The sequence below is a fragment of the Elephantulus edwardii genome, unplaced genomic scaffold (assembly GCF_000299155.1).
Source record: "Elephantulus edwardii isolate Elephantulus edwardi_28Jun2011 unplaced genomic scaffold, EleEdw1.0 scaffold00304, whole genome shotgun sequence".
In the NCBI taxonomy this organism is placed as follows: domain Eukaryota; kingdom Metazoa; phylum Chordata; class Mammalia; order Macroscelidea; family Macroscelididae; genus Elephantulus; species Elephantulus edwardii.
Genome location: NW_006400054.1, coordinates 999,522 through 1,023,829, shown reverse-complemented (window position 1 = coordinate 1,023,829; position 24,308 = coordinate 999,522). Strand labels below are relative to the sequence as shown.

Here is a 24,308-nt window from a genome sequence, read left to right as displayed (position 1 = left end):
CCCCGTTGCCACAGTCACTGTTTCAGTCCATCTCATCCAGGGTACAGGAAGCTGTGGTGGATTAATGGTTCTGAAGCTTTGCTGCTGACCTTAGGGCACATGCTTCAAATTTACTGACAGTTCTGTGGGAGAAAGATGAACAGTCTTCTCCAATGAGATTTAGAGCTTCCAAAAACCCACGGGAGGGTCAGCTATGAGTTGGTTCTACTTTACAGCAACAGGTTTGAGCTTGGGAGGTTTTATGTATTTATCTTTATAAATATAGACGATACTAACTATTGTTGAGGACCATCGAGTTGGAACCAACCAGCAGCTGACCCTCTAGTGGGCTTTCAGAGACAGTTAATTGCATGAGAAAAGACTGCCCAACTATGAGCAATTACTTATTTAATTAGTGAATATATTAAGTACAGGTATTTTTATATTTATATGAATTTTATACCCATATAAAATATTCACATAATGCAGACTTTGACATAATTGTTTTTACATACATAAAGATAATTAACTGTTAAGTACCATTGAGTCAGCTACAACTCACAGTGATCCTATGAACGATAACGCTGAACCTTGTCGTCTTCTGAGCCAGCTTCACTGTCTCCAACACACCTGCCCTCATTGCCTCAGTCACTGTGTCAGTTCATCTCAACTAGGGTCTTCCTCAGGTGAGGTAATTTCATTTTTCTGTAACTATGTAAGTGTAAATAAATAAATATAAATCTAATAATAAAACAATAAAAGAATAAATGTGAACATAAGAATTTCATCTTGTTATCAGAGACCACGGTTCCCACTTGACAAAGGGGCCCCAGGCGCCACAGTAAGAGAGACTGGACTTTTCTCATTAATCACCTTCTGGGGTGAATGACGAGGACCTGCAGCACTTACTGCTAAAGATGAATGACTCCAATCTGGATTATACTTCAACATCAAGAAAACAAAAATGCTCACAAGTGGAACCATACAAAACAGAGAAAAGATTGAGGTTGTCAAAGACTTTTTTTTAACCTGAACACATAACCAGCACCCATGGAAGCCACAGTGAAGAAGTCAAACAATGCTGCACACAATTAATAGCAAAAAGTTAAAAGCTAAGAATAGTACATCGTATCAAGCAAATCTGTTATAAAAAGGCCTCTGTAAGATGCTCAGAAACCAGGTAGTCACTTTGAGGACCAGGGTGTGCCTGACCCCAGCCATGGTGTGATGTTTTCAGTCACCTCCTATGTATGCAAAAGCCAGACAATGAATAAGGAAGACTGAGGGGGAAATGAAGCCTTTGAATCATGGCGTTGACTAAGATCATTGACTATATATTATGGGGGGGCCAGAAGAACAAATTTGTCTTGAAAGAAGTGCAGCCAGATTGCTCCTTAAAACGAGGACAGTGAGACTCTATCTCATGCACTTTGAGCATGTTCTCAGGAGGGGTCATTCTTTGGAAAAGGACAATATGGTTGATAAAGTAAAGGGTCAGTCACAAAAGAGGAAGAGCCTCAGGAGGGGGATTGACACAGTGGGCTCAGCAGTGGGCGCAAACTTTGCACTGATTGTGAGGATGGGCAGGACAGGACAGTGTCCTGCTCTCTTATATGTGAGTACAGATGAGTCAGGACCACCTTGACAGCATCTGATAGCAACCCTGCAGCGAGCACACCCTCACTGCACTGTGGCTGGGACCTGAACAGAGCCAGCACATCTCATTGGAGGATGTTTCTGTCATCATTGTGACTTTCTGCCTGGAATACCACTTCTTCAAGGTGCTGCAGACACATCAGGAAAGGGGTGCCTGGTCCACCCACAGGGAGGGGTATTTGCCTTGTCCATCAGTGGGGAGAGGAATGCTTTATCCACCCACAGGAACTGAATGCCACGTCCTGCAACTACCTGCCCACGGGGAGCATGGGGACCGGGGAGGGAGATGCTTGTCAAGCTGGGCCTCCTCCCAGTGAAACTGACAGAGTGCAGGCTGTGTGGATGCTGGTGGAGGCATTTACTCACTTTTTGGGCCTATAGTCGGGGATGCTCCTGTCCAGGGAGATGCGGTCACTGAGTTGCGCATTGTAGCCATACTCCTCATACTTGCCCTCTGCCTCCTGGCTGTCGTCACGCAGTGTGGCGGCCATGCCACCCTGGCCCAGGCCTCCTGGCCCTTCCACCAGACCTATTGGCTTGGCCAGGCCTGGAAGAAAAGAAAGAAGGCAGTCAGCAGGTCCCAGGACTGTCAGTCCCCACACCTCTCCAGTTTCTGTGCAGTGGAGGATGGTCAGCAGGCTCCAGGACCACTAGATTCCACTCCTTTCCAGTCTCTGTACAGAGAAGATCAAATCCCAGGACTCCAGGTCTCTGTCCAGAGAAGGACAGTTAAAGGGCCCAAGGACTGCCAGTGCCCCCTCTGTGGCCCTAGCATCACTGCAGCTTGTTGGCTTCTCTCTCCCCAGCTTCCTTTTTCTTTCTGGTATAATGTCAGCACATCTCTTTCTTCACCTTTTCACTTTGATTTGTGTGAAAGTTTACAGAGCAGATTGGTTTCCCATCTAACCATTCACACACGTTTTGATTCACAACCTTGCTTGTGACCCCACCATGTAATAGCACTCTTCCCACTGCCTCCCTGTGTGTCTTGTCTCCATGCACCCTTCTGTCCTAGCCCTCCCTGCTTCTGAACGTTTTTGCTGTACAGTCACTATCCTTTTGATCTCATATGGGTGGTGGTTCTGAGGAGCATGTTCTTCCCAGGTGTTAGGACACCTCAGAAGCCATCTGTCATTTGTCATTGTGGGGCTGACCTGAGTTCAGTTCCAGATTTGAAGGGGAACTAGAGGTCACAAATCTGTCCTGGAGGATGTGCAGCCAAGGTGCCCTTTAGAGGCAAGGATGGTGAAACCAGTCCTCACACACTTTGGACATGTTGTCAGGAGGTGCCAGTCCTTGGAAAAAGATACCATGTTGGAAAAGGTGGGAGGGTCGGAGAAAGAGAGGACGACCTTCAACAAGTTACACAGTAGTTGTAACAATGGGCTTGAACATGTGATTGTGCAGATGTCACAGGACAGGGCAAGGTTCTTATCTGTTGTTTGTAGGGTCGCTATGAATTGTAGTCCACGTGATGGCACCTAACAACAAAGGTCCGTAGGGGTCATCCCTTTCCTTCTGAAAACTAATAACAGGTGCTCTCCTCCTCACCCGTGCCGACACAGCAGCCTTTACAACATGATCTGTTTGTCCGTCCACACGCTGTCTGTTTATCTGCTCAGCCAGGAGGCACCAGATCTTCCATCCCTCACGGCTTAGTGGACACCTCGTCCACCAGACCATAGCACTTTCTAGAACACTCTCTGGAACAGGCTAGCCAGTATGGTATCTGCATTGGAATGGAGGACACACGCTTGGTGTAGAATTGGAAAAAGATGCTGCTTGCCAGTCGCTTCTACATATTTTTATTTTAATACTGCAAAAAATAATCTGCCCTATTTCTGACGTCTATACCACACTTTCATTTTCCACTTTTAAACGTCTGTAAATAGACGTCTCCTGGGAACAGAAGTGTGGTGATTGATTTGGGCCGAGGAGGGTGCAGAGGAATGTGCCAGTATGGCCCAGTCGTGGGAACAGTCCAGGGCAAGAGGACTGTGTCCTAGTCAAGCTCAAGGACCACTGGCCTCAGCTGTTCAAGTGCACAGTGACCACTTGTCCAAAACAGTGACCACAGACCCCATCCTGTCAAAGTACACAGTGACCACTGACCCCATCTTGTACAAATGCACAGTGACTGCTGGTCCCATCCTGTCCAAGCTCGGGGACCACTTGCTCCATCCTGTCCACACAGTGACCACTGGCCCCACTCTGGTTTTGCCCACAGTAGTTCTTTCACTGTCCTGGCTGGTTGCACACTGACTGCACAGACTGCAGGCACCATCAGGCATCGTCCTCTACATATTCCCAGCCATGTTCAGTCACTGCTGAGTGCATGTGATTCTATGTCTATGATGGGACCTGCTGGTGTGTGCATCACTGTTCTCCCCACCCAGGACCAGGCTGGCTTCACAGCGTCTTCCCTAGTAGTTGCTGTCATCTAGTCCAAGTGCACAGGGCTCACATGAAAAAGTGAAGCTAGATCACTTCTCTTGTTTAAGAGCCGCTCCTTCCTGGAAGCTAGCCCACTGCTATTTCACACTCAGACGACGTGCAGCGTGAGAACTGCAGGAAGTGTGTGTGTGTGTTGAGCTCAGATGTGGACTGTTCCTCCATGTCTTCCTGCAAGCACTGAGCCAGCGTCCCCATCCCTTGACCATATGGACTTCAGGGTCAGGACCCAAGGGGCTGCTTAAGCTAACGTCTGTTGCACTGACCATGACCCTTTGGGTGTGGACCTCAGCTTTCTATCATAGCCAGTGTCTAAGCTGGATAACACGGCCCTGCGTAACATGGTGATGACTCAGTCAGGCCCCCCAACCTGTCCACCGCCACAGAGCCATAAATGGCAACCTCATCTCCTCCCAGCCACAGTGCTCTAAGGGTGAAAGCATCTTTTAGATGGTTGTGCTGGCTAAGAACATGGACCACATCACAGACTGCCAAAAATAGGCCAGCGAATGAGTGACCAAGTCAGCCATTGAAAAATGCATCCAGGTGCTCCTTGAAGAAAATGTGGACTACGCTGGCTTGTTTGGGGCTCAGCCTTGGGAAAGGCCAATCACTAGAACTGGGTGTCCTGTTTAGTAAAGCAGAGATCAGTGGAAATGAGGGGTACCCTCCAGGAGACGGATGGACACAGTGGCTACAGTGATGGGTTCAAACATTCCACCCATCAATAAAGGGGACAACTCAGGGCCGGAGCTGACCCATGACAACTGGCAAAAACACACATGAAAGCTGCTGGGTTTTACTGTGCTGAGCGTACATGCTAATTAAATAAATAATTCAAAGGTTATATGATGCATTAATTAAACTGCTTTCTAGCATGACTGTTTAATGAAAGAGAGAATATTTCACTATTTCTAAAAATGTAGGAAGGATGCACTCTTAGGATAAAGGAAATATTTCCATCCTCCACTACCTATGTCCATACAGGGTCCATAGCCCCCACCTCTGTCCATACAGGGCCCACTCCCGCACCTCTGCCCATACAGAATCCTCTGGGAATACCACTTCTAGAACATCTGAGTGCTGTCCCTTTGGAGTGTCACCTTAGGGAAGACCGAGGCAGGAGAAGGCAGGGAGCTATGGGGAAAGCGGCTTCCCTGCGTCGGCCGTGCCCACTGCTCCCTCCCTTCACAGATTCATCATCATCGCTGTAATTGGGAAAGATCGCTCACTTATGTGAAAGGCCGCCTAATGCCCACAGTAATTCTGCTTTTATGGAATAATCATTTGAAGTTCTTTCCCATGACCTGAGGGAACGCACTTTTCTAATTACAAGAGATAATTTGGAAGACATCACAGGGGAGGAGACGCAGCATCCGAGAATGGGTGTGCGGGCCTGTGCTGGTGGAGGCTGGCTCCAAGGTTGGGAGCAGAGTGTCAGGAAGGGTGATAAGGGATTTGGTTCTGTTTCCCAGGAACTTTCACCGACACACCCTGTGAATGTGATAACAGGTGCAATGATAGAAGCTCTGTGCCCAGGAGGGGCAGGTGGGAATGGTGGGGTCTAGGGGAAATAGAGGCATATAGCTTTCAGGCCCCCTGGACTCTGGATCTTCGAAAATGCCAAGAGAAGGTAGCAATAGAGATTTGTGTCTACATTTCAGCAGTTGGTGCAAACTTTGGGAAAGAGGACAGCATTAAGTTAGGCATGTATTGGGTCTGTATTATGTTTGTGTTAATCAGAACCTTGAGATTTGTAATGGGCAGGGTCCCCGTAAGTGGCAGTAATTGGTCCTTGAGTGCTAACAGTAATATTGGAGATTTGAGACCACTCGGGCTCCTGGGAGGAAAAGCCTAGCAATCTCATTTGAAATACAAGCAGTTAAAGGCCCTGTGGTCACCATCCTGTTCTGATATAGGGATCATTGTGGACCACTGAAGACTCTGATGTGGAAGGTCACTATCGACCCATTTAGGGCCTTACAGTCCTTATCTAATGTAGACAAGTTAGCATGGACCCATTGAAGCCCTGTGGTCACCATCCTGCTTTGATGTAGGGGGTCACCATGAACCCGTTAAGCCATGTAGTCACTCTTCTGCTCTCATGTAAACGGGTTGTATGGACCCCCTGAAGGCCCTGTGGTCACTATCCTGCTCTGATGTGGACAGATCACCATGGACCCCCTGAGGTCCTGTGATCACTGACAAGCTCTGATGTAGGGATCACTGTGGACCCACTGAGACCCTATGATCACTGTCCTGCTCTGACACAGATGTTGAACACTGCTGTCCTCTGAAGCAGATGGGTTGCCATGAACTGGAGTAGAACCTGGGTCACTTTGTCAGTGGGACATTTGGTTTTGCTTTCATGTCCTTTTGTTCAGACACAAACCAGAGGTGCTCTGGTGTAATGGTCCATGGGGTGTTGTGCTGCCACCAAACACAACACATGTCTGTGGTCCCCCTGGCCCTCAAAGGCCTGTGGATACTCTTGCCTTCTGGATGGTAGTGAACACAGTTCTGGGAAGTAAAGTCCAGTCATGAAATGTGAGGTGACACGTTGCCGCACACTTTTAAATTGAAGACCGTGCTTAGAAACACATTTCCCCCACCCCCCATCCGATGTATTACCATCATTTGTGGTAATGTGTTAATTTGGTCAGAGGTCTTGGAACACATTTTTAAAAGGGATAGTAGACTCAGCTGCTGAGTGTCATTGGGTTTTATCCATGGTTCTTGCTGTTTTTCCTGTTTGAACCTAAATGCCCATCAACAAACGAATGGGTAGAGAAGCTGTGGTATATTCACACAATGGAATACTATGCTGCATTGAAAAACAAGGAACTCATGCAATATTATTCAAAATGGGTGAACCTGGAGGACATTATGCTGAGTGAGGTATCTCAGTCACAAAGGGACAAATGCTATATGGTGCCACTGTTGTAGAATGAGGCTGGCATTGGGGTGGGGGTAAGACTGAGAAAAACTGGATGAAATATGTTTACGGCATTGAAGTCTATGGGGGAGAGAATAGTCTAAAAGTATTATATTTTAGGGCATTATTTTTATCATAGGAGTATGCAATGAAGGTTGCAGAGTGGATTATATTTGGAGGTAGGGGGTGGGGTTTGGGGAGGTGCAGGGGAGGGGATTGTACCAATGAGGGAGTTTTTCTTTTGCTTTTCAAGGAGAGGAGCAGATGGGGGGGGGGGCGGCGGGAGGGGTTTGTGCGGGGAGAAGGGTGCAATAATGAATGAATGGAATCCCAAAATCTCTGTAGATGTTCACTGAAATGAAAAATAAACAACCTAAATTAAAAAAAAAAAATAGAGCTCAAGGCTGTGGTGAGGCAGCCATTGTGTGAACATGAGGTCAAAGGCCACACAGCGGGAGCTGGGGAGTTGGGAATCCAGTAGGGCCTTTGAGAGCATTCACTGGTCAGACACTGGATTTCATGCAACACAAGGGGGAAAAAAACCAAAGAAAACACCGTACTGCAGTCCAGTTCATTTAGTTGGGTTTTTGTACGGTGTGGGTGGGGTTAGTTCTCCTTGGTAGGGGAACTGAGCCACGTAGAGCCCCTGGTTGTCTGGGGCCCTGAGGTATTCCCCTTCCCTGGAAAAGAAAAGGGGTGAGTGAAAGGAGAGGGCACGGGGTGATGAGACAGGCGAGGCTGCCTCCCCTGCACAGGGTCTCCTGAGAAGGGGCTTGGCTGTCCCTAGAGCATGGAGTCCACCAAGAGCTGGGGAGTTCCCTTGGATGCCCCTGCCCAGCAGTCATTCCACACGTGGCCATCCCAGCACATGGTACCTGGCTGTGTAGGCGACTGCGGCTTTTTAACGTGGGAGGAAGCGTGGCTTTCAAGCTCCCAGCTTCTCTCTGAGCTGATGATTTCCATCTGTCACAGTGACTTAAGCCAATATTCTGAGAAAGGAGACAGCCCAAATGGAGAGGCTGCCGTCACAAGCTAATCTGAGGGGAAGAGCCCAAGTGGAGGAGGCTTCCGGAAGGCGGGTGGTGCTGTCCTCAAAGCTGACTGGGGAGGGGGTGAGGAAGCCGCAGCCTCCTCTAGAACTTGGACTGTGAGGAGGAGGTGCAAGGCTTGCTGAGTTTTCCCATCACTACAGACTCCAGACTCGGTTTGTCAAACAAGCCACCACCTGGTGAGAACTAAGAATGTTAGCTTTTAAACAACAAAAACTAACACGAAATAAATATCTGATGATATAGCAAGAAATTATGAAACCCAAAGTTTAAGGAAGGAAAAATTCAAGTCTGGAAAGATGAATTGTTTTTATCCTAAGAAAATGTTCTGCTGACAATTTGCATTTATTTAAGGGGAAGATAGTCAGATAGGAAACTCTCCCTGCAAAACATGGTCCCCAAAGGGCTGTTTAGGTCCAGAGTGAGCTACAAGTGGACCCCCTGTGGATATGACCCACTGGCTTAGCCCATGTGATACCCACACCTGGAACCTGGGTAAGGATAGACTACTCTCACAAGACCCCAGGAGTAGAGCAACAATTATACTATCCAGAGGAAAGTTCCTTCATCCAAGGCATTGAATGATGGCCACACACCAGTGTGCACCAGCGATACTTGGAACACAAACATAAGACGCTATGAACAAGAACTGAGAGAACAGCCGGTACAGACTCAGAGCTGGTGATGGTCGGGCCTCAATCCACCCGCAGTTGGTTAGGGGCCATCGAGTCAACTGCAGCTCTACAGTTCTGCCCTATCCTCCTCCATGCTCAGTCTCTGCCATGCACAAGCCCATCTTTACAGTCACTGAACTGGTCCTTCTCATTGAGCATCTGCCTCCCTTTCACTGACCCTCCACCTTTGCCAGCATGATGTCTTTTCCAAGAGCAGACTCCTCTCGCCATGTCTAGGGTATGTGAAACGAGGTTTCATCATCCTTGCCTCCAAGAGCACCCTGGTTACACTTCTTCCAAGACAGACTTGTTCTTTCTTTTGGCAGTCCTCTGAATACTCAGTACTTCTCTCCACCACCACAGTTCAAAGAGCTCTTTGAATTCAGTAGCTCTTTATCAGCCTTGCCAATTCATTGTCCGGTTTTCATATGCATACATAGCATAAAAAAAATTACCATGGCTTGACCGGGCACATCTTGGCTGGCATTCTTGCTCTTTAGCACTTTAAAGAAATCCCTCACAATACACTTGCCCAAAATAGATCTTTTGATTTCTTGACTGCTGCTGCCATGGATGTTGATTATAGATTCAAGATTAAAGTGACATCTTTGACAACTTCTGTCTTTTCCCTGTCTATCATCATGTTGTCTATTGGTCCAGTAGTGAGGATTTTTGTTTTGTTGATGTTTCTTTATCCTCAGCTCCCCAAAATACCATCATACTGGCATTCTTTGCCTTTGTTATCAAATAGGGCCTCCTGGGCTCCTCTGCCGAGGAGAGACCACCTGTTACTACGAGAGCTCAGGGAGGGTGTCCTTCACGTACCAGTGACCTTGGTGGTCTGCTTCACAGGAGCTGTCAGCAGGAGGAAGAACTGAAAACAGCGATCAGAGCCCCTGCCAGTTCACTTGCTCCTCCTTTTCTTTTCCCCATAAAAATTTAGACCGATTTAGCCTGACTGGCTATTAATTCTGATGATTACTGAGATGAGATAAAAAGAGAGACCCTGGTTTGCCTTTGCAGATAATGTCTCTTGCTCAGCTTGAGTTTTATCCACTCTCAAAATATAACAGCTAATTTCATTACAGACAGGTCTTTTAAGATTCCCTGGGGACCCAAACTAATAACATATTGTCAATAGCAAAAAAGACAGACTCCCCTTCTGAGGCTGTGAATTTGTGAATATCACGCAGGACATTGCGACACCTGTGAAATACATTCTCACTGAGACTAATACCATATTTGATAAATCTTCATACGTAATACTTGTGTTCAACTAATATGAATATTTATGGGGCCAAAGCAAGGGAGATAAAGGAATGACTGGAAATCTCTGGCAAAATGGATTTCCTGGTATTTCTTTCACTTTGTAAAGCAAGCAGGGGTGTGGGTTTGTGTGTGTGTGTGTATACATATGTATCCTGATCTTCTGCCCCTCTATCTGGGTCTTGCTATTGCTGATGAGCAAGGATGGTGTGGTTGTGTGTCTTGCCATCTTGGCTGCCAGCATGTGGGGCTGTTATGGGACAGAAAAGCCATGCCCCTGTCCCTCTCCATGCATGCTCTCTCCCTCCCCTTGCCTCCCTCAAACCCTCCCTCCTTCCCTCCATCCTTCAGGCCTTCCTGCCTCCTTTAGGCCAAACTCTCTCCCTTGGGGCTTCCTGGCTCCTTCAGGCCTTCCTGCTCCCTTGGCCTCCATGCCTCCCTCAGGTCTTCCTCCCTCCCTCCCTCAGGCCCTCCTGCCTCCAGTGGGCCCTCCTCCATCCCTCAGTCCTTGTCTAGTTCAGGCCTCCCTCAGTCCTTCCTTCATCGCTCAGCCTTCTATTTCTCTCAGGCCTTCTTCCTTCCCTCAGGTCTTCTGCCTCCTTGCCTGCCTTCCTCAGGCCTTTCTGTCTCTTTCTTGGGCCTTCTTGCCTCTCTCTTGGGTTTTCCTGCCTCTCTTGGGGCCCTTCCTGTCTCCTGGCTATTTGTTGTTTTCTGTTCATCTGGATAACCTGCAGTAGGTGGATTAGATGATACTGGGTTGTTATTGGCTAAGTCTACACAGTCACTGTAGATTGCTGGTCATGGCTAACACTGACATAGCATCCCCAAGAGAGAAGTGCCACATTGTCCTCATTGCACAGAGGGGGCCACTGAGGGGCTTAACTGCAGTGATTCCATGGTCAGCTGCTCTTGACCCAGGGCCTGCCCTTAGCCCTTATTCTAGCTGTGATGCTCGTGTGTTGTCTGCCCCTTGAGATAAGCATCTGCTTGTCCCCAGGTAACCACCACCAAGTGCTTACACATGCAGACTATTGGCAGGCATTTTTTGCCATTTTCTCAAAAGAAATGTGAAAATAGCCCTTAGCCAGACCCAGTCTCAGTCAGCCATTCCTACCTAGAGATAGAATCGAGGCTCCATGGAATTCTCACAGGGGCAGCATGAGGAAGTGTGACTGAGAGGGGCAGAGTGGAAGGACCGTGCCCTACCATTGGGACAGCTTTGGGAAAGGTGATTGGCGGCCACCAGAGACAGGGACCTATCGGATGCACCTGGGTTCAGCTCCCACCTGTGTTGCCCCCATGCTGGGGCACCCTTGCTTTGTCCCCAGCCTCACTAGACAGAAAGAGCTGCAGAGGATGGGCTGTACAGGTTACCATAGTGACCACACCTGCAGCCCAGCCCCACCTCCACCTGCCTAGCCAGGCCCTGGGGCACCTATCCCATAGACCCACTGTCCCTGCCCACAGCATACTCAGGTCTACAGTACCCCAACTCTGAAGTGGAGCTCACCACCAGGTACTCGATGGGCCGGGCTTTAGGAGACAGTCAGATACTATGACCCCAAAAGAAGGGGAAACAGGAGGAAGCGATGGGCACCTCGGTCGTAGCGACTGACCCTAGTTTCTGTCTCTCTGGGGAGAGCGAGACTCAGAGGCTTCCTCAGCCCCTCATTATGCTTGCTTGTGCCTCTGCCTATAAGGAGCACACCTGCACATGTCTTCTTGGAGGGCCTGCAGGTGAAAGGTGAGTCATGAGGCAGATCATGTCCCTGGTGCCTGCTATGTAACGTCACTTAACGTGGGACCCTACTTAATGTGATGACTAAGAACACCTACAGGTGTCCAGGCAGCTCTGAGGCACTGTTAAAGCACACAGAGACCTTGATGCTGAGCCTGGGGCCCCTTGCCTTGGCTTCAGCAGGGAGATGGGAGTCCGTAATCTCGGCCTCAGTGCCTTGGGGAGGCCTCAGTCCACAACCCATGTCCTCTCCACACCAGAGATCCCTGACAGGCTGGGAGAGGACATTGTTCACATACCACGACTCAGCTCCAGTTCTCTAGCACCAGTGGTTGATGCAGCAGCATTGTTCCCCTGTGAACAGCGCTATTACACCACACCCCAGTGTCTGCTAACAGCATTAATTCAGTCCATGTAAGCACCTAAAATAGACCTTGCTTCCTGTAACCCCCACTGGGATTTTTTCCACTTTTAATCCCTTGGACTCTCAAAAACAGGCAGTGCCCAGAGCTCCTTGACCCCTGTGTGACTGGAGGGGGCTAAGGCGTACCTCAGTTATACCACTCATCTTGGCTGGAGCCCTAGATCCACCTCCACTTGCATCATAGTGCCCCCATCCCCCGCCACTTTGGGACTACCACCTCTCTCTTCACAGGACGGAGAACAGATGGGGGGTGGGGCAGTGGTTCCTGCCACGGCCCATGCAGTGGTGCCCATGGGCTCCAGCTTCTCGCCCCCCTGCACTGTGGCCAGCATCTATCTGCTCACAGGACAGGGAGGAGGGCTATGTTCCAGTGCTGCTGACACTGAGCTGAGCAGGAGACCAGCCGAAACTCGCTGCAGCCTGGCACCTCGGCTATTCATTCTTGCCTGGCATGCAGCCAGTGCCCAGCACATTTTAAAGAACAATTGTACTTGGCTTATTTACTTAAAAATGAAACGCCAGCCATCAGGGCTGCTAACCAGGCCCCTGGGCTGGTCTGAAAGCCACTACCTGGAGACCAGGAGGAGTGGTCAGGGCACTGGCAGGGCAGGCTGGCCTAGGGACCCCAGGGAAGTCTCTCAGAGGAGGGAGTCAGGATAACACCCAGTGCCCAGCTCTCTGCCCTGGTCTGTGACCTTCAGGAGGTGAACGCTGACTGAGACATGGCATCCCTGTGGCGTCTGGGCAGGGCAGAAAACCCCATGGCTCCAGGAGAGGCATGGGTTTAGTGAAGCAGGTTCCTAGGTGCTCCCTGCCCACAACCATGGACCAGGTCTGCATTAAGACCCATCCCCCACCAAGAATGTATTTCCTCTGGGTACTGAATGAGCCCACAGAATCACTGGGACTACCCACCCCAAAGCAGAGCCCCGAGGGGAGCGGATCCTCAACTGAAGGTCAGCCTGTGCACATTATCCCCCCCCATTTCCTAGTGTGGATCTCATCTGAAATGGCCCCATTTCTACCAAATATCCTCACAGTCATCAACCCCAGAGGAAGAGCCCTGTCATTATGTGCACATGGAACACTCCAGGTCACAGAATCAGGATCATGTGCATGGACACAGAGGGACCCACAGTGACGGGGGTGGACAGGACAGATGCTGAGCCCAGCCTGGGAACAGTAAACTCCCCAAGGACCCACCTGAGAGGGCAAGATTGTGTGTTAGGAAAAAGTCCCTTCTACCTCCTTCCTCCCAACTTCCTCCTCTTCCTCCCAGTGCCTTCTCAGCATCCTGTCCAAGTGATCAGAACGACCTAAGGGCATGCAATCCGCTTCGGAGTCAGCAGCAGGAGCCTTGGAGCCCAGGCATTTGTTGCCATCACATACACAGTGTTGTCTTTCCCCCTCTTGACTCCATACTGTGAGATGATACAGCTTTTAAGCACCTTTTAAACAACTCAGAAAATGAGTATCTACTTTTTGTAGATAGCAATTAAGAGAGAAGACTGTCAGAGGTACATGAACACCAGCTTATCACTATGGAGTGGCTAAAAGCTGCCTTCCTTCCCACCAACCCAAGGGGTCACCAGGGAAACAGAGTCGAGGACATGACTCAGGACCACCCAGCCCTAGGCCCCCTCCCTCCCCTCAGCTTCTGGCTTCCCCTCTCCTCCTCCTAGGAGTCTCTCTGCCCCGAGAGGACAGGAAGGCTGATCTTCAGACTTGGAGCCTATCCTGGGACGTCTTCGGTGGGACATCTGATATGGAAATTTATAGAGACTTATTTTTGTCACGTTTCCAGCTGGTGAAGGATCTCCTGTCCTTTCAGAAGATAGTTCCCAGCCTCTGAAATATGCAGATTGCTGAGCTGAATTGTAAATGTAATCACTTGGCCCCAGAGAGTCTGCAGAGGGGAGTTACCACGGGCATGAATTATTCCTGGAAGTGGCGGTCCATCAGACCCACACGGTCTGGGGATAGAGGGGTACCCCCAGAAATGGAACAACACATTTAGAGAGGGGTGAATGTTGCTGCTCAAGCCTCCCAAAGAAGCACTGGTGAGGTGGTGCATTGCTGACTAAAAGGTTGATAGTTTGAATCTACCAGCCACTTCATGATAGAAAGATGAACACCTGTCTCCTCCTGTGAAGATTCTGTCTCAGAAAGACAGTGAAGGGTCACCAAGAGTTGAGATCAGCTGGAAAGCCGTGGGCTGGGTTAGATTCAAGTGTTCAACATCTGGGTCCAAGCCCATGTTCTCACAGATTTATGATGGTAAGAGATAGTCCCACAAAGGTGCAGAGTAGACTACAGGCTGAGGTGCACAGGTGGGAGAAGACAGAAGAGAGACACAACCATCTCAGGGGGAAGGAAATGTAGCCACAGGCTGATGACCAAGGACATGGGAAGATGGAGATGACCAGAAGAACAACCCTGCAGGCAGCCTGCCGTCTGCCCTCACTCCCAGCATAAGAGGCTGGGGACACTGGATGATTTTCTCTCTTGCAGTAAAGGACACATGGTGACCTGTAGTGGTTCCAGGGACCGGTCAACATACCATACATGGCTGCCATTTGAGATAGGAATCTTAGGAGCCCCCCATCACTGGGCTGATGGGTGGTGACTATTCCTAGTGATGTTGGCTGTTTGGATTAACACTGGCTGTTTGCTTTCTGAGTGGCAATGCTGCAGGAAAGGGTGATGAGTGATAGACTTGAGTTGGAAAGGCCCCTGGAGCCGGCATTGGGCCATTTTTGAAATTAAAGCTTATAAACAACTGGGAGAAGCATTCTGGAGGAAGTCACATTCACTGACAATGTAAAATGTTTGAAAGCATTTCTAAAATGGAATCATTTATGCACACAGGAAGCTCGGCAGACCCTTCATGGACACTAAGGTCTTGTTGGTACACAGGAGGTCTGAGGGATGAAGATGCTGGATGGGGAGGTCAGTAAGTGCTCAGCCATGGAGCCTAGGAACATGCTGACCCTCTCCTCAGACAGCCATCCCCTCCCCTGCACCACCACATGCTGTACTTTACCCAGCCTCTGAGCCACTGAGGTGGTGCTGGCAGGTGTCTGCTCTGTCCAAAGCAGGAAGGATGCTCACTGTCTTCACGGGACTTGTGTACCAGGCCAAGTCTGAAACTCTGAGTGAGCGAGAGGCTGTTTGTGGAGAGGAGACACCTGAGGTCATTCAGAGTGGGGGCCTGTAGACTCCTTTGGGATCTCATGTGTGCCTCTCAGCTGCGAAATTTACCTATCACTCAAGCAAACACTGTTACCTTCAATTCACATTCAAGGTGAACTTTAAAACTTTCATTCCTTGATATTTGAATCTTCGAGTAAGAGGGCCAAGACATCTATTGGAAATAATACGACATTCTTTCCCCATCTTCTCCTCTCTCAGCTCTCTCAAAGCCTTCAATTCTAGGCCAGTTAGGGTCCTAATAATACTCAGTAACTCCTAGAACTAAGATCTAAGAACCTAAAAGGCAAGCCTGGGCATATGCATCCCCTTTGTGATCTGCTAACTCCTTCCCCTAATTCTTCCAACCATTTCTCCCAAAGAGCTCCCAGATCACTAAGACTGAAGTTTCCCCAAAGTATGGGATCCAACAAGATGAGAATGTGCAAGGTGATTTAGGGTGGGAATCTGACACAGTAGAAGCCCTGGTGACACAGTGGTGAAGTGCGTGGCTCCTAGCTAAGGCTGGTGGGTCAGACCCACCAGCAGCTCCATGGCAGACAGATGTGTCTGTCAGCCTTGGAAACTCTAGGGGGTCATTCTGCTCTGTATTATGGTCACAATGGCTCCTGGGGTCATTATGAGGTGGAAGTCACTCAAGAACAGTGTTTTTCATTTGTGTTTTGGTGTCATACATAGCCATAGATAACATAGAATTATACCATGAGAACTGAATTCTCTGTTCAAGTCTGCGTCAGTCTTCTAGTTTCTGCAGGAGATTGGTCTGCGGTTGATCCAGCTCTCACACACCCCTTTCACTTGTTAATCACGAAGGAGGCTGCAGCCTCGACTCTTTGGTGGCAGGAGCATCTCATTGGACTTGGTTAACATTTTGTTTTCATTGTATTCATTTGCTCAGTCACTTTCTATTTACGGATATGGTGATGATATACAGTCTTTGTTTAAAGCAAATTTATTTAAACAAAAACAATGAATTGTTTAAAGGAAAATTCACTCATCCATTCACTCTGCAACTATTTAGGGAGCTCTGACCATAGCTCTGTCTCAGGTCCCCCAAATCACCAAAATCCAAACCAAGCCCACTGCCCTTGAGTCAGTTCCAAGTCAGGGCAACCTTCCATCAGATTTCCAAGGCTCTGGGTCATGAGAGCAGCAGATAGCCCCAGCTTTCTCTCAGGGAGCAGGCTCATTACTAGCCCAACACTAACTCAGTGATCCACTATGGCTTTTTGGAGGTTATGGCTGTAAACAAAACAGAAGTTCTTGCCCTTAGAGTAAATTATAGGATGAGTGTTGTGCACAGATACAATGAGAAATATGAAAACCAAATGTGAATTTCTGGGGGTTTGGAGACAGCAAGATTAGAATAAGCTTTGGAGCCAGGGTGCCCACAGTAACGGTGACTGGTGTGTGGTGTTTCCTGAGGTCCTGGAAGGCTGTCCACACCCTGTCAGTGTGCTGGGCAGCACCCATTATACTACCATTGGACCTTGGTTTTTAAACTGTCTGAAAGTTAGTTAAGCATGTATATGAAACCTTCTGTAAGCTGAAGTGGTGTAAATAAAAAAAGCAATTACCACTCATTCATGTAGATATGAAGAAAATGTGAGCATTCCTAGACAAAAAAAAATTGTCAGACTGTTCGCAGTGCATCTTCTTACCATTAGGCCACCAGCGCTCCCTCAACCAAATAACACTTAAGACCTAAAGTCTTAACATCTAGTAAGACACTAACATCTAGTGTTATATCGCAGGTCAAGCTGTGGCAGCTTGATAGTGCGGTGCAGCATGGAGCTCGGGGATGCCCCTCTGGGTGCATGCTGCTGCTTTAACCAGCTCACAGCACAACAAATGCTGAGAGCTTGTTTCACTTTTCACCTTTTTTCTCATGAAGTGGCAGTCTCTTTGGGTTTATTTTAGTTGATGAGAACAAGTACTAATGTAGATCTTTTGTAAAAGTGAAATAGTATATGTAGGGGACATCTGTACTGCTTTAAGCTCCTGCCATGTTAACTTTCTAAATGACCTTGGGCAAGCCCTTCTTTCTGCCTCCCAATGTTTCTACCTATGAATAGAAACCCATACAGCACTCACCTCTTAAAGACAGCATGGTGCTCTGTGTACTTGTGCTGGGCATTCCAGTTACGGCCCAGAGCATGGATGTGCTGACTCAGAAACAGTCTCCTTCAAGAATAAGCAAGCACACAAACAAAACCAAGCCACCTTCTCTTCCCAAGCTCCACCAGCTCTATCCTCTGGGGGGACCTCAGATGAACCACAGGGGTTTAGGCTGTGCCTGAGAGTCAGGCTCTCCCATTTGCTGATGAGTAGATTCACACAGGCTGACTCCCTGAGGCAAACACACTCAGCTGCTTACCAGGAAGGCCAAGGTCTATCTACCCAGAAAGTCCTGGGAATCTCCTCCCAAAGCCAAGTCATGAAAACTCAGGGAGCACTGCTCCACCTGACACTCGATACACACGGACCACCACTCCACCTAACACATACACAGCAATGTTCCACCTGCTACACATGGAGCATGTCTACACCTGATGCACACGGACCACCACTCCACCTAACACACACACAGAAGCACCATTCCACCTGACACATACACACGGACCACCACTCCATGTGACACACATGGAGCATGTCTACAGCTGATGCACACAGACCACCACTCCACCTGACACACACATGGTGTATGGCTCCATCTGACACACATGCATACAGAGCATCTCTACACTTGACACATACAAACACATGGAGAATGACTCCACCTGACATACACACAGAGCACCGCTCCATCTCACACTTACATGCACACATGGAGCATGGTCTCACCTGACACACAGAGCACAGCACCTAATACATGGAGCACCACTCTACTTGACACACAGACATGGAACACAGATCCAACACACACACACACAGCTCCACTTCACACACAAATAACATGGAGCACAGCTCCACCTCTCTCTCTCTCTCACAAACAAACACACAGAGCACAGCCCCTCTTGACACACACACAGAACACCGCTCCATCTCATACACAGGGGTGACCACAAGTCTGCATCAACTGAAAAGCCACTCTTTCTCAACTTCTCCTTTATACCAGAAGGAGCCCTGCTGATTCTGTGGGCGAGGCATTGAGCTGCTAGCTGGTTCGAACCCACCACTGCTTCACTATAGAAAGATGAGCAGTCTACTCTCACACAGTTATGCAGCCTGTAGAGCATTTATCCTCTGCCCTCAAGCATTGCTGTGAGTCCAGGCTGCCTCTCTGGCAGGGTTTGGGTGGTCTTACTTAATTTGTCTTATTATCATTGAGCTCCGTGGCCTAGTCTGTAGGGAGCTGTGCACCTAACCAAAAGGCTTGGATCCCTCTGCACCTCTAAGGGGGAAAGACAGGCATCTCCTCCTTTGTGACTTGCAGCCTCTGAGAACCAGCTGGAGGGTCAGCTCTGAGTCAGTTCTGACTTGATGGCAGTGAGTTTTTGAGTCTGTGATAGGCTCTGTTATTACTCAGTTAGTTACCCACATGTGTTTAATGCCTGCAACAGCAAAAATATATCAATGTGTTATGATTCTTCAGAGGCTGCTTAATAGGGGGGTGGAGTCCCCTCTCCAGCAAGCAGGCACCTCTAATCTCCCCATATCCCTCCTCACCACTGAGGGCCTATAGGTTTCCTCAGAGGTGGAGCACCCCACTATCTGCTTGGGGTATTTCTTTCCTTTCTCCCCTGGTCTAGCTCAGGGCTTCTTACTCTGAATGTTTATTTTTAAAAAATATGCTGTTTAAGAGATTTCTGGAAGGATTTTGTAAATGCTTCCTTCTGCCCTGAGCACTGTGTTTGAAAGGCATGCTTTCTCACACCCACACAGAATGGTTGGACATCTTCTTCAGTCCAGCCCACAGCCCTCACACTTTGCTTCCTCTTGTCCAGGGTCCTGTGTGTTTGAATCTCACCCGGCAATAGCTCTCTGACAGAGGGTCTCAGATATCACTAGGAAAGGCCACAGGATAGCTAAGCAAAGGGCAGGGGAGAGCATCGCCACGCCTCATCTCACCAGTCGATGAGACCCAGCTTCTTGTCTTCCCAGGACACCCTGCCCTTCCCACCAGGTCCTACCAACCGGAGGCATAGCAGAAAACACAAGTGATAAATCAATTCTGTGTTGGTTTTCTCCTTTTCCTTTCTAAACTCAGCAGAATTCTATCTGGTGCAAACTCCCAGGAATCAATTTTGTGTTCCTTTGATCTAAGAGGAAGAGAAAGGGGAAGGCCACAGGACGGGCTGTGGGGGAATAGGCCATGGGGTAGACTGTGGAGTAGGTAGACCTTAAGGGGATAGGCCACAAGGGGCAGGCAATGGGAGAGGTGGACCATGTGAAGACCAGGCCATGGGAGACAGGCCATAATGAGGGGGAGGGACGGGGGAGAGGACAGACCACAGGGCAGACTGGGGGACATGTGGGAACTAGATGAAGAGAAATAAGACCAACGAAGGTGGACTATAATGGGGAGGACAGGCCACAGGAAACATTCGAAGGGGCTGTGACATGTCATGTTGGTGGACCATAGAGGAAGTGGGTGAATGGGGGCCAAGTAGGAGGAAGTGGACAATGGTGGGGGTGGAGGGTAGTCCATGAGGGGCAGACTGTGGAGTAGGACATGCGGGAGGGTCAGGCCATGTCACAGAGGTAAGTCACAGGGAAATGATCCATTGGAGACAGGCTATGTATGACGAGTGAGAGGGACAGGCCATGGGGACTGGCTATGAAGATGTGGACAGATGAAAGGTACAGGCTGTGGGGGAGTGAGCTGTAAGAGGGACAGGCCATGGGGATGGCTGTGGAGTCAGACCGTGGAGGACAGAGTTTGACTCTTTCTGCCCTTTGCCGCACCCTCCAGCACAGAGCTGCACAAACTGGGAGGGGTTTGGTTTCAATAGTCTCATGTGAACAGATGCTAGTGCCCTTATCTGCACCCTTCTCCTGAGGGACCAGCCTGGAGCGGCACTGGACTCATGTGTCTTTTGTCATTCAGGAACAAGTATTGAATGACCATCAGCTTACACACTTTGCTGGGCATGTAGAATACAAGGGGGACATGATACAGCCTCATCAAGTGCAAGTAGAGGGAGGGGGAGAGGAAGAAGAGGCAGGAGACGGAAGGAGAAAAGAGAAAAATGAAGGACGACAGAGGAGCGCACAGGAGAAAGCAAGCAGGAGTGATAAGGATGGAGGAGGGAGAGGAGGGTCACCCCTGCAGAGGCTCCTGAGGTCTCCTGGGACTGAGGTCCAGCTCCCTCTCACCTTGAAGACAAGACAAGGAAGGTTTTGGTGGAGCCAAGCTGGCCGTGGTGATGTTATACAACCCCGCGTGCTGCCAATGTTTTTATATAATCCTCCGGTCCTCTCCATAAAACAGGCCAGAACACCCTGGCAAATGCACTTCAATAAAGCGCTGTGCTATCATGGGCACAACACCTTCCGGTGATGAATCACCACCCAGCGGCCAGGCGGCCGCTCCAGCTCAACTTTCCTCTCCTTGTAGCTCTAGCCCAGAAGGGCTCAGACAAGCCAGGACTGTCAGCAACATAACCTGGGAAGATGGGGAGTTCTGGAGGGACAGGACGGCATCCCACAAATCAGGAGGAGCTGAGCTGCAGACTGAACCAGGCTTCCCAGGAGCCCAGCCCGGCATCCCATGCCTGCAGCATGCTGTGACCCCTCTCCTGGCAGGACTCCGGGAAGACCTTGGTCTTTGAGGACCCCTGGAAAGTATGGCACACAGAACCCAGCTGCCACCCACCTGTGAGACCGAGGGGTGGTCACAGAACCCATTCCGACCAGACCAAGATCAAGGGAGAGCTCACAGAACCCAGCTCCCACACCACCCACATGGGCCTGCCTGTTCCTGACACTTCCTGGTGGAGGTTTGCTCCAGTGCTGAGCCAGAGCCGTGTGGGCACAGATGGGAAAGAGAGGCCAGTCATGTAAACACACATAAACTTCTTTCCTTCCTCGAACCTCTGCATCACGAGAGACAAGTAGCAGCCATGTCCCCCTACCCCCGTCTTATTGCATTTAAAGTGGGACAGCATGGAGGGGGCTTTGTCCCCACAACTCAAGACGGTTTCTGGCCTGACCCTTGTGCTGGCCTTGCTGTATGACCTCTAAATGCTCTGAAGCCCAAGAAAGCACTGGCCACTGGTTCCTGCCAGACCCCTGACTAGGTTCTTCACTGCATTTGTCCACAGTCATAGGCTCAAGGCCCCAAGCTTCTCTCACCACAGAACTTTCTAGAGCAAGCCCCAGGTGTCCTCATGGTGAGAGGTCACTCAGTACGAGTGGCCATAGGGCAGCATCCATCCCTGGTACATTGGCTATGAGCCTCAAAGGCCAAGACAGCATAGGCACACCCTGAAAGGCCGAATCACCTTCCTTTCATTCTTGGAGGGGGTCACGCAACCCCAGTTGAAGCAGTGGTGCCTGCAGTACTGGGCATGCACTCTCCCTCTCCTTTCTACCTGGGCACAGTCTCTTGGAGTGTCCTCCAAGCCTTTTCAGAAGTTGCCTCGAGTTCTCTAAGGGAATAAGTTTGGTCTCATTGGGCATGGAAGTTGGAGAGGGTTAGCCCAAGTATCCAATGTATGAATGAATGAGTGCATGAACCATGGATTTCACCCAAGTCAAGTCTTGAGTCCTTCAAAGAGCCCTTCTCTTTTCTGGCTGCTCCCCCATCACTCCCAAAGTAACACACCCAGGGAAACTCTACCCCAACTTCCAGAACAGGTTCTCTTGCTCAGCTTGGAGTGTCCCCAGCAGGGGGACAGTCCTCCCACACGCCCTTCCTGCCCCTTCGTCCTGTATAGACGCTGAGGGTCTCACCATTCAGCTGGTTGTAGACCACCTCTTCCAAGTGGTCCAGGCGTTGTAGGATGGCCTCGCGGTCCACCAGTGCGCCCACCTTGGTGTGTCGGCTGCGCACCCGGCGGTCGGCGCTGCGCACAATCTGCACCAGCTCCTCGGAGCGGTCCTGCAGGCGGCAGTAGACCGAGAAGAGGATGATGCCTACGAACACCAGGATGTTGACCGTCAGCAAAGTTTTGATCTTCCTGGCCACCGCCATGAACGCGGCTGGGAGCTGGGGGCCGCCTCACCCGCGGGGCAGCCCCGTGGGCCTGGCGGCTGCAGGAAGCTCCGCCCGGCCCGCCACTTCGGGGACCATGGGCTGGCACCAGCCTTGTCGAGCGGCCCGCGAGGCCAGGGCCGGAGAGCCAGCGCGCACTCGAGCGCCCAGCGCAGCGGGAGCTGTCCCTTTCAGCACCACCCGCGCTCCCCGCGCCCTCAGCCTTGCCCAGCTCCGCTCAGCATGTCCCACTGCTGCCGATTCTCCCAGTGTGCGGGGTCTGCCCTTGGCTACGGGAGCGAGGGTCAGCCGGCATTCTCCGCAGAGGGGAGCGGGTTCAGAGGAGCCGGAAGCGTGCGGCGCTGGGGACGATGAGGGTGGCGCCGGGCTGGCCGGCTGGGCGCTCCGGCTGCTGCTGCCCGCTCCAGCCCGCCCCGCAGCCACGGCGCCGGTGCGGAGTGACGCGGCCTCCAAACTCATCAGCATGCACACGGCGAGCCCGCGTCCCCGCCCTCCTGCGGCCTCCACCTCCAGGGCCAGCCCCCCCCACCCCCGCCCCTGTGCAGCTCCGCCCGACCGCTGGCTGGTGGGGGTGCGAGGGGTTCGGGCATAGACTCCCAGGTGGCCTGGAGCCAGGCGGGGCAGGAGGCGGGGCAGGACAGGCCGGCTGAGGGACCCTGCGTAGGAGCGCAGGACGAGCCTCTGCCAAGGGCGCACGGGCGAGGCCAGGTCAGAGCCTGCGCACCAGCTCTCCACCCACGCCCTGCATGTGAGGCACGGGGGTCTTGAGGTCCCAAGGTACCCCTCAGTAAGAATGCAGCCAGAACCTGACCAGTGGGAGGTGGGGCCCTGACCAAGATTGTATTGTCCTCGTGAATTAGAAGGGAGGAGGGTGGTGGTCGGCAGGGAGCCACGTGGGGGTTCTTTTTGTGATCTCCTGGCCACTCCCCTTTTATCTCAGTTAACCTGTATCACCTCCACCCCCTTAAGGGCTGTGGGACAGGTGGGCTTGAGGTTCATCTCATCCTCAGAAGAATGTGGCTGGGCCCTGGACATCCACCAGGAGAACAAAGACACAATAATCCTCAGACCCTGAGGTGAGACCACCAGTTTGAAAAGACTTGCTGCCGCCGGCTCTGACCCAGCTGTAAAGTGCCTTTATCTAGAGAAAAGAGACTTCCTAGAACCCAACCTGAGCATTGGCCTTTCCTCCTGGAGTTCAAGCCCCATAAAGCAAGGACTTAAGCCTGACCTGGTCACCTGTGAGGCTGAACCTTGAAACAATACCTTGTAATGGATGCTCCATAAACATGCTAGAGTGTACAGAGAAGACAAAGACAAGACTTGCCCTTTTCTGTCTCGGAAATTCAGGCAATGCCAAGATGGACCTGACACTGCGACCCCTGGCAGCTGTCTACAGTGACTTATGTTGATACTCACTTGTTCTGAGCTGGAGCCCAGGAAGCCCTGTGGGTGACAGGTACGGCCGGTCCTCAGGATGCATCAGGTCTAAAAACGGCAGGTCTGTGTTTAATAAAGAAGTGGCCACATCAACCCTACTCCTCTGAGATGCTCTGGTGACCTGGCCCCATAGTAAGTTGCACTGCTAACCCAAAGTTCACATATCTCCAGCAGTTCAAATCTACATCAGTGACTCTGTGAGAGAAAGATGGGCCGTCTTCTGATGTTGTGATTCCGTCTCAGAGGCCCAGTGGAGGGTTGTAATGAGCTGGAAGTGGCTCAGGGGCCACAAATTTGAGAGGCTCGCGCGTGCTCTCTCTCTCTCTC

General features: G+C 50.5%; 1 protein-coding gene across 1 annotated transcript in view; it reads right to left on the bottom strand.

Annotated features, from left to right (window-relative positions):
- Nucleotides 1-22,623, bottom strand: part of GALNT9 (UDP-N-acetyl-alpha-D-galactosamine:polypeptide N-acetylgalactosaminyltransferase 9 (GalNAc-T9)) — a 58,309-nt gene extending 35,686 nt beyond the window's left edge. Inside the window, exons 1-2 of the mRNA XM_006900974.1 lie at nucleotides 22,280-22,623; nucleotides 2,002-2,182 (exon numbers count right to left, since the gene is read on the bottom strand). Of these exons, the coding sequence (XP_006901036.1) occupies nucleotides 2,002-2,182; nucleotides 22,280-22,520 (422 nt within the window). The 5' untranslated portion in view covers nucleotides 22,521-22,623. The remainder of the gene's footprint in view (nucleotides 1-2,001; nucleotides 2,183-22,279) is intronic.
- Nucleotides 22,624-24,308: the final 1,685 nt, after the last annotated feature.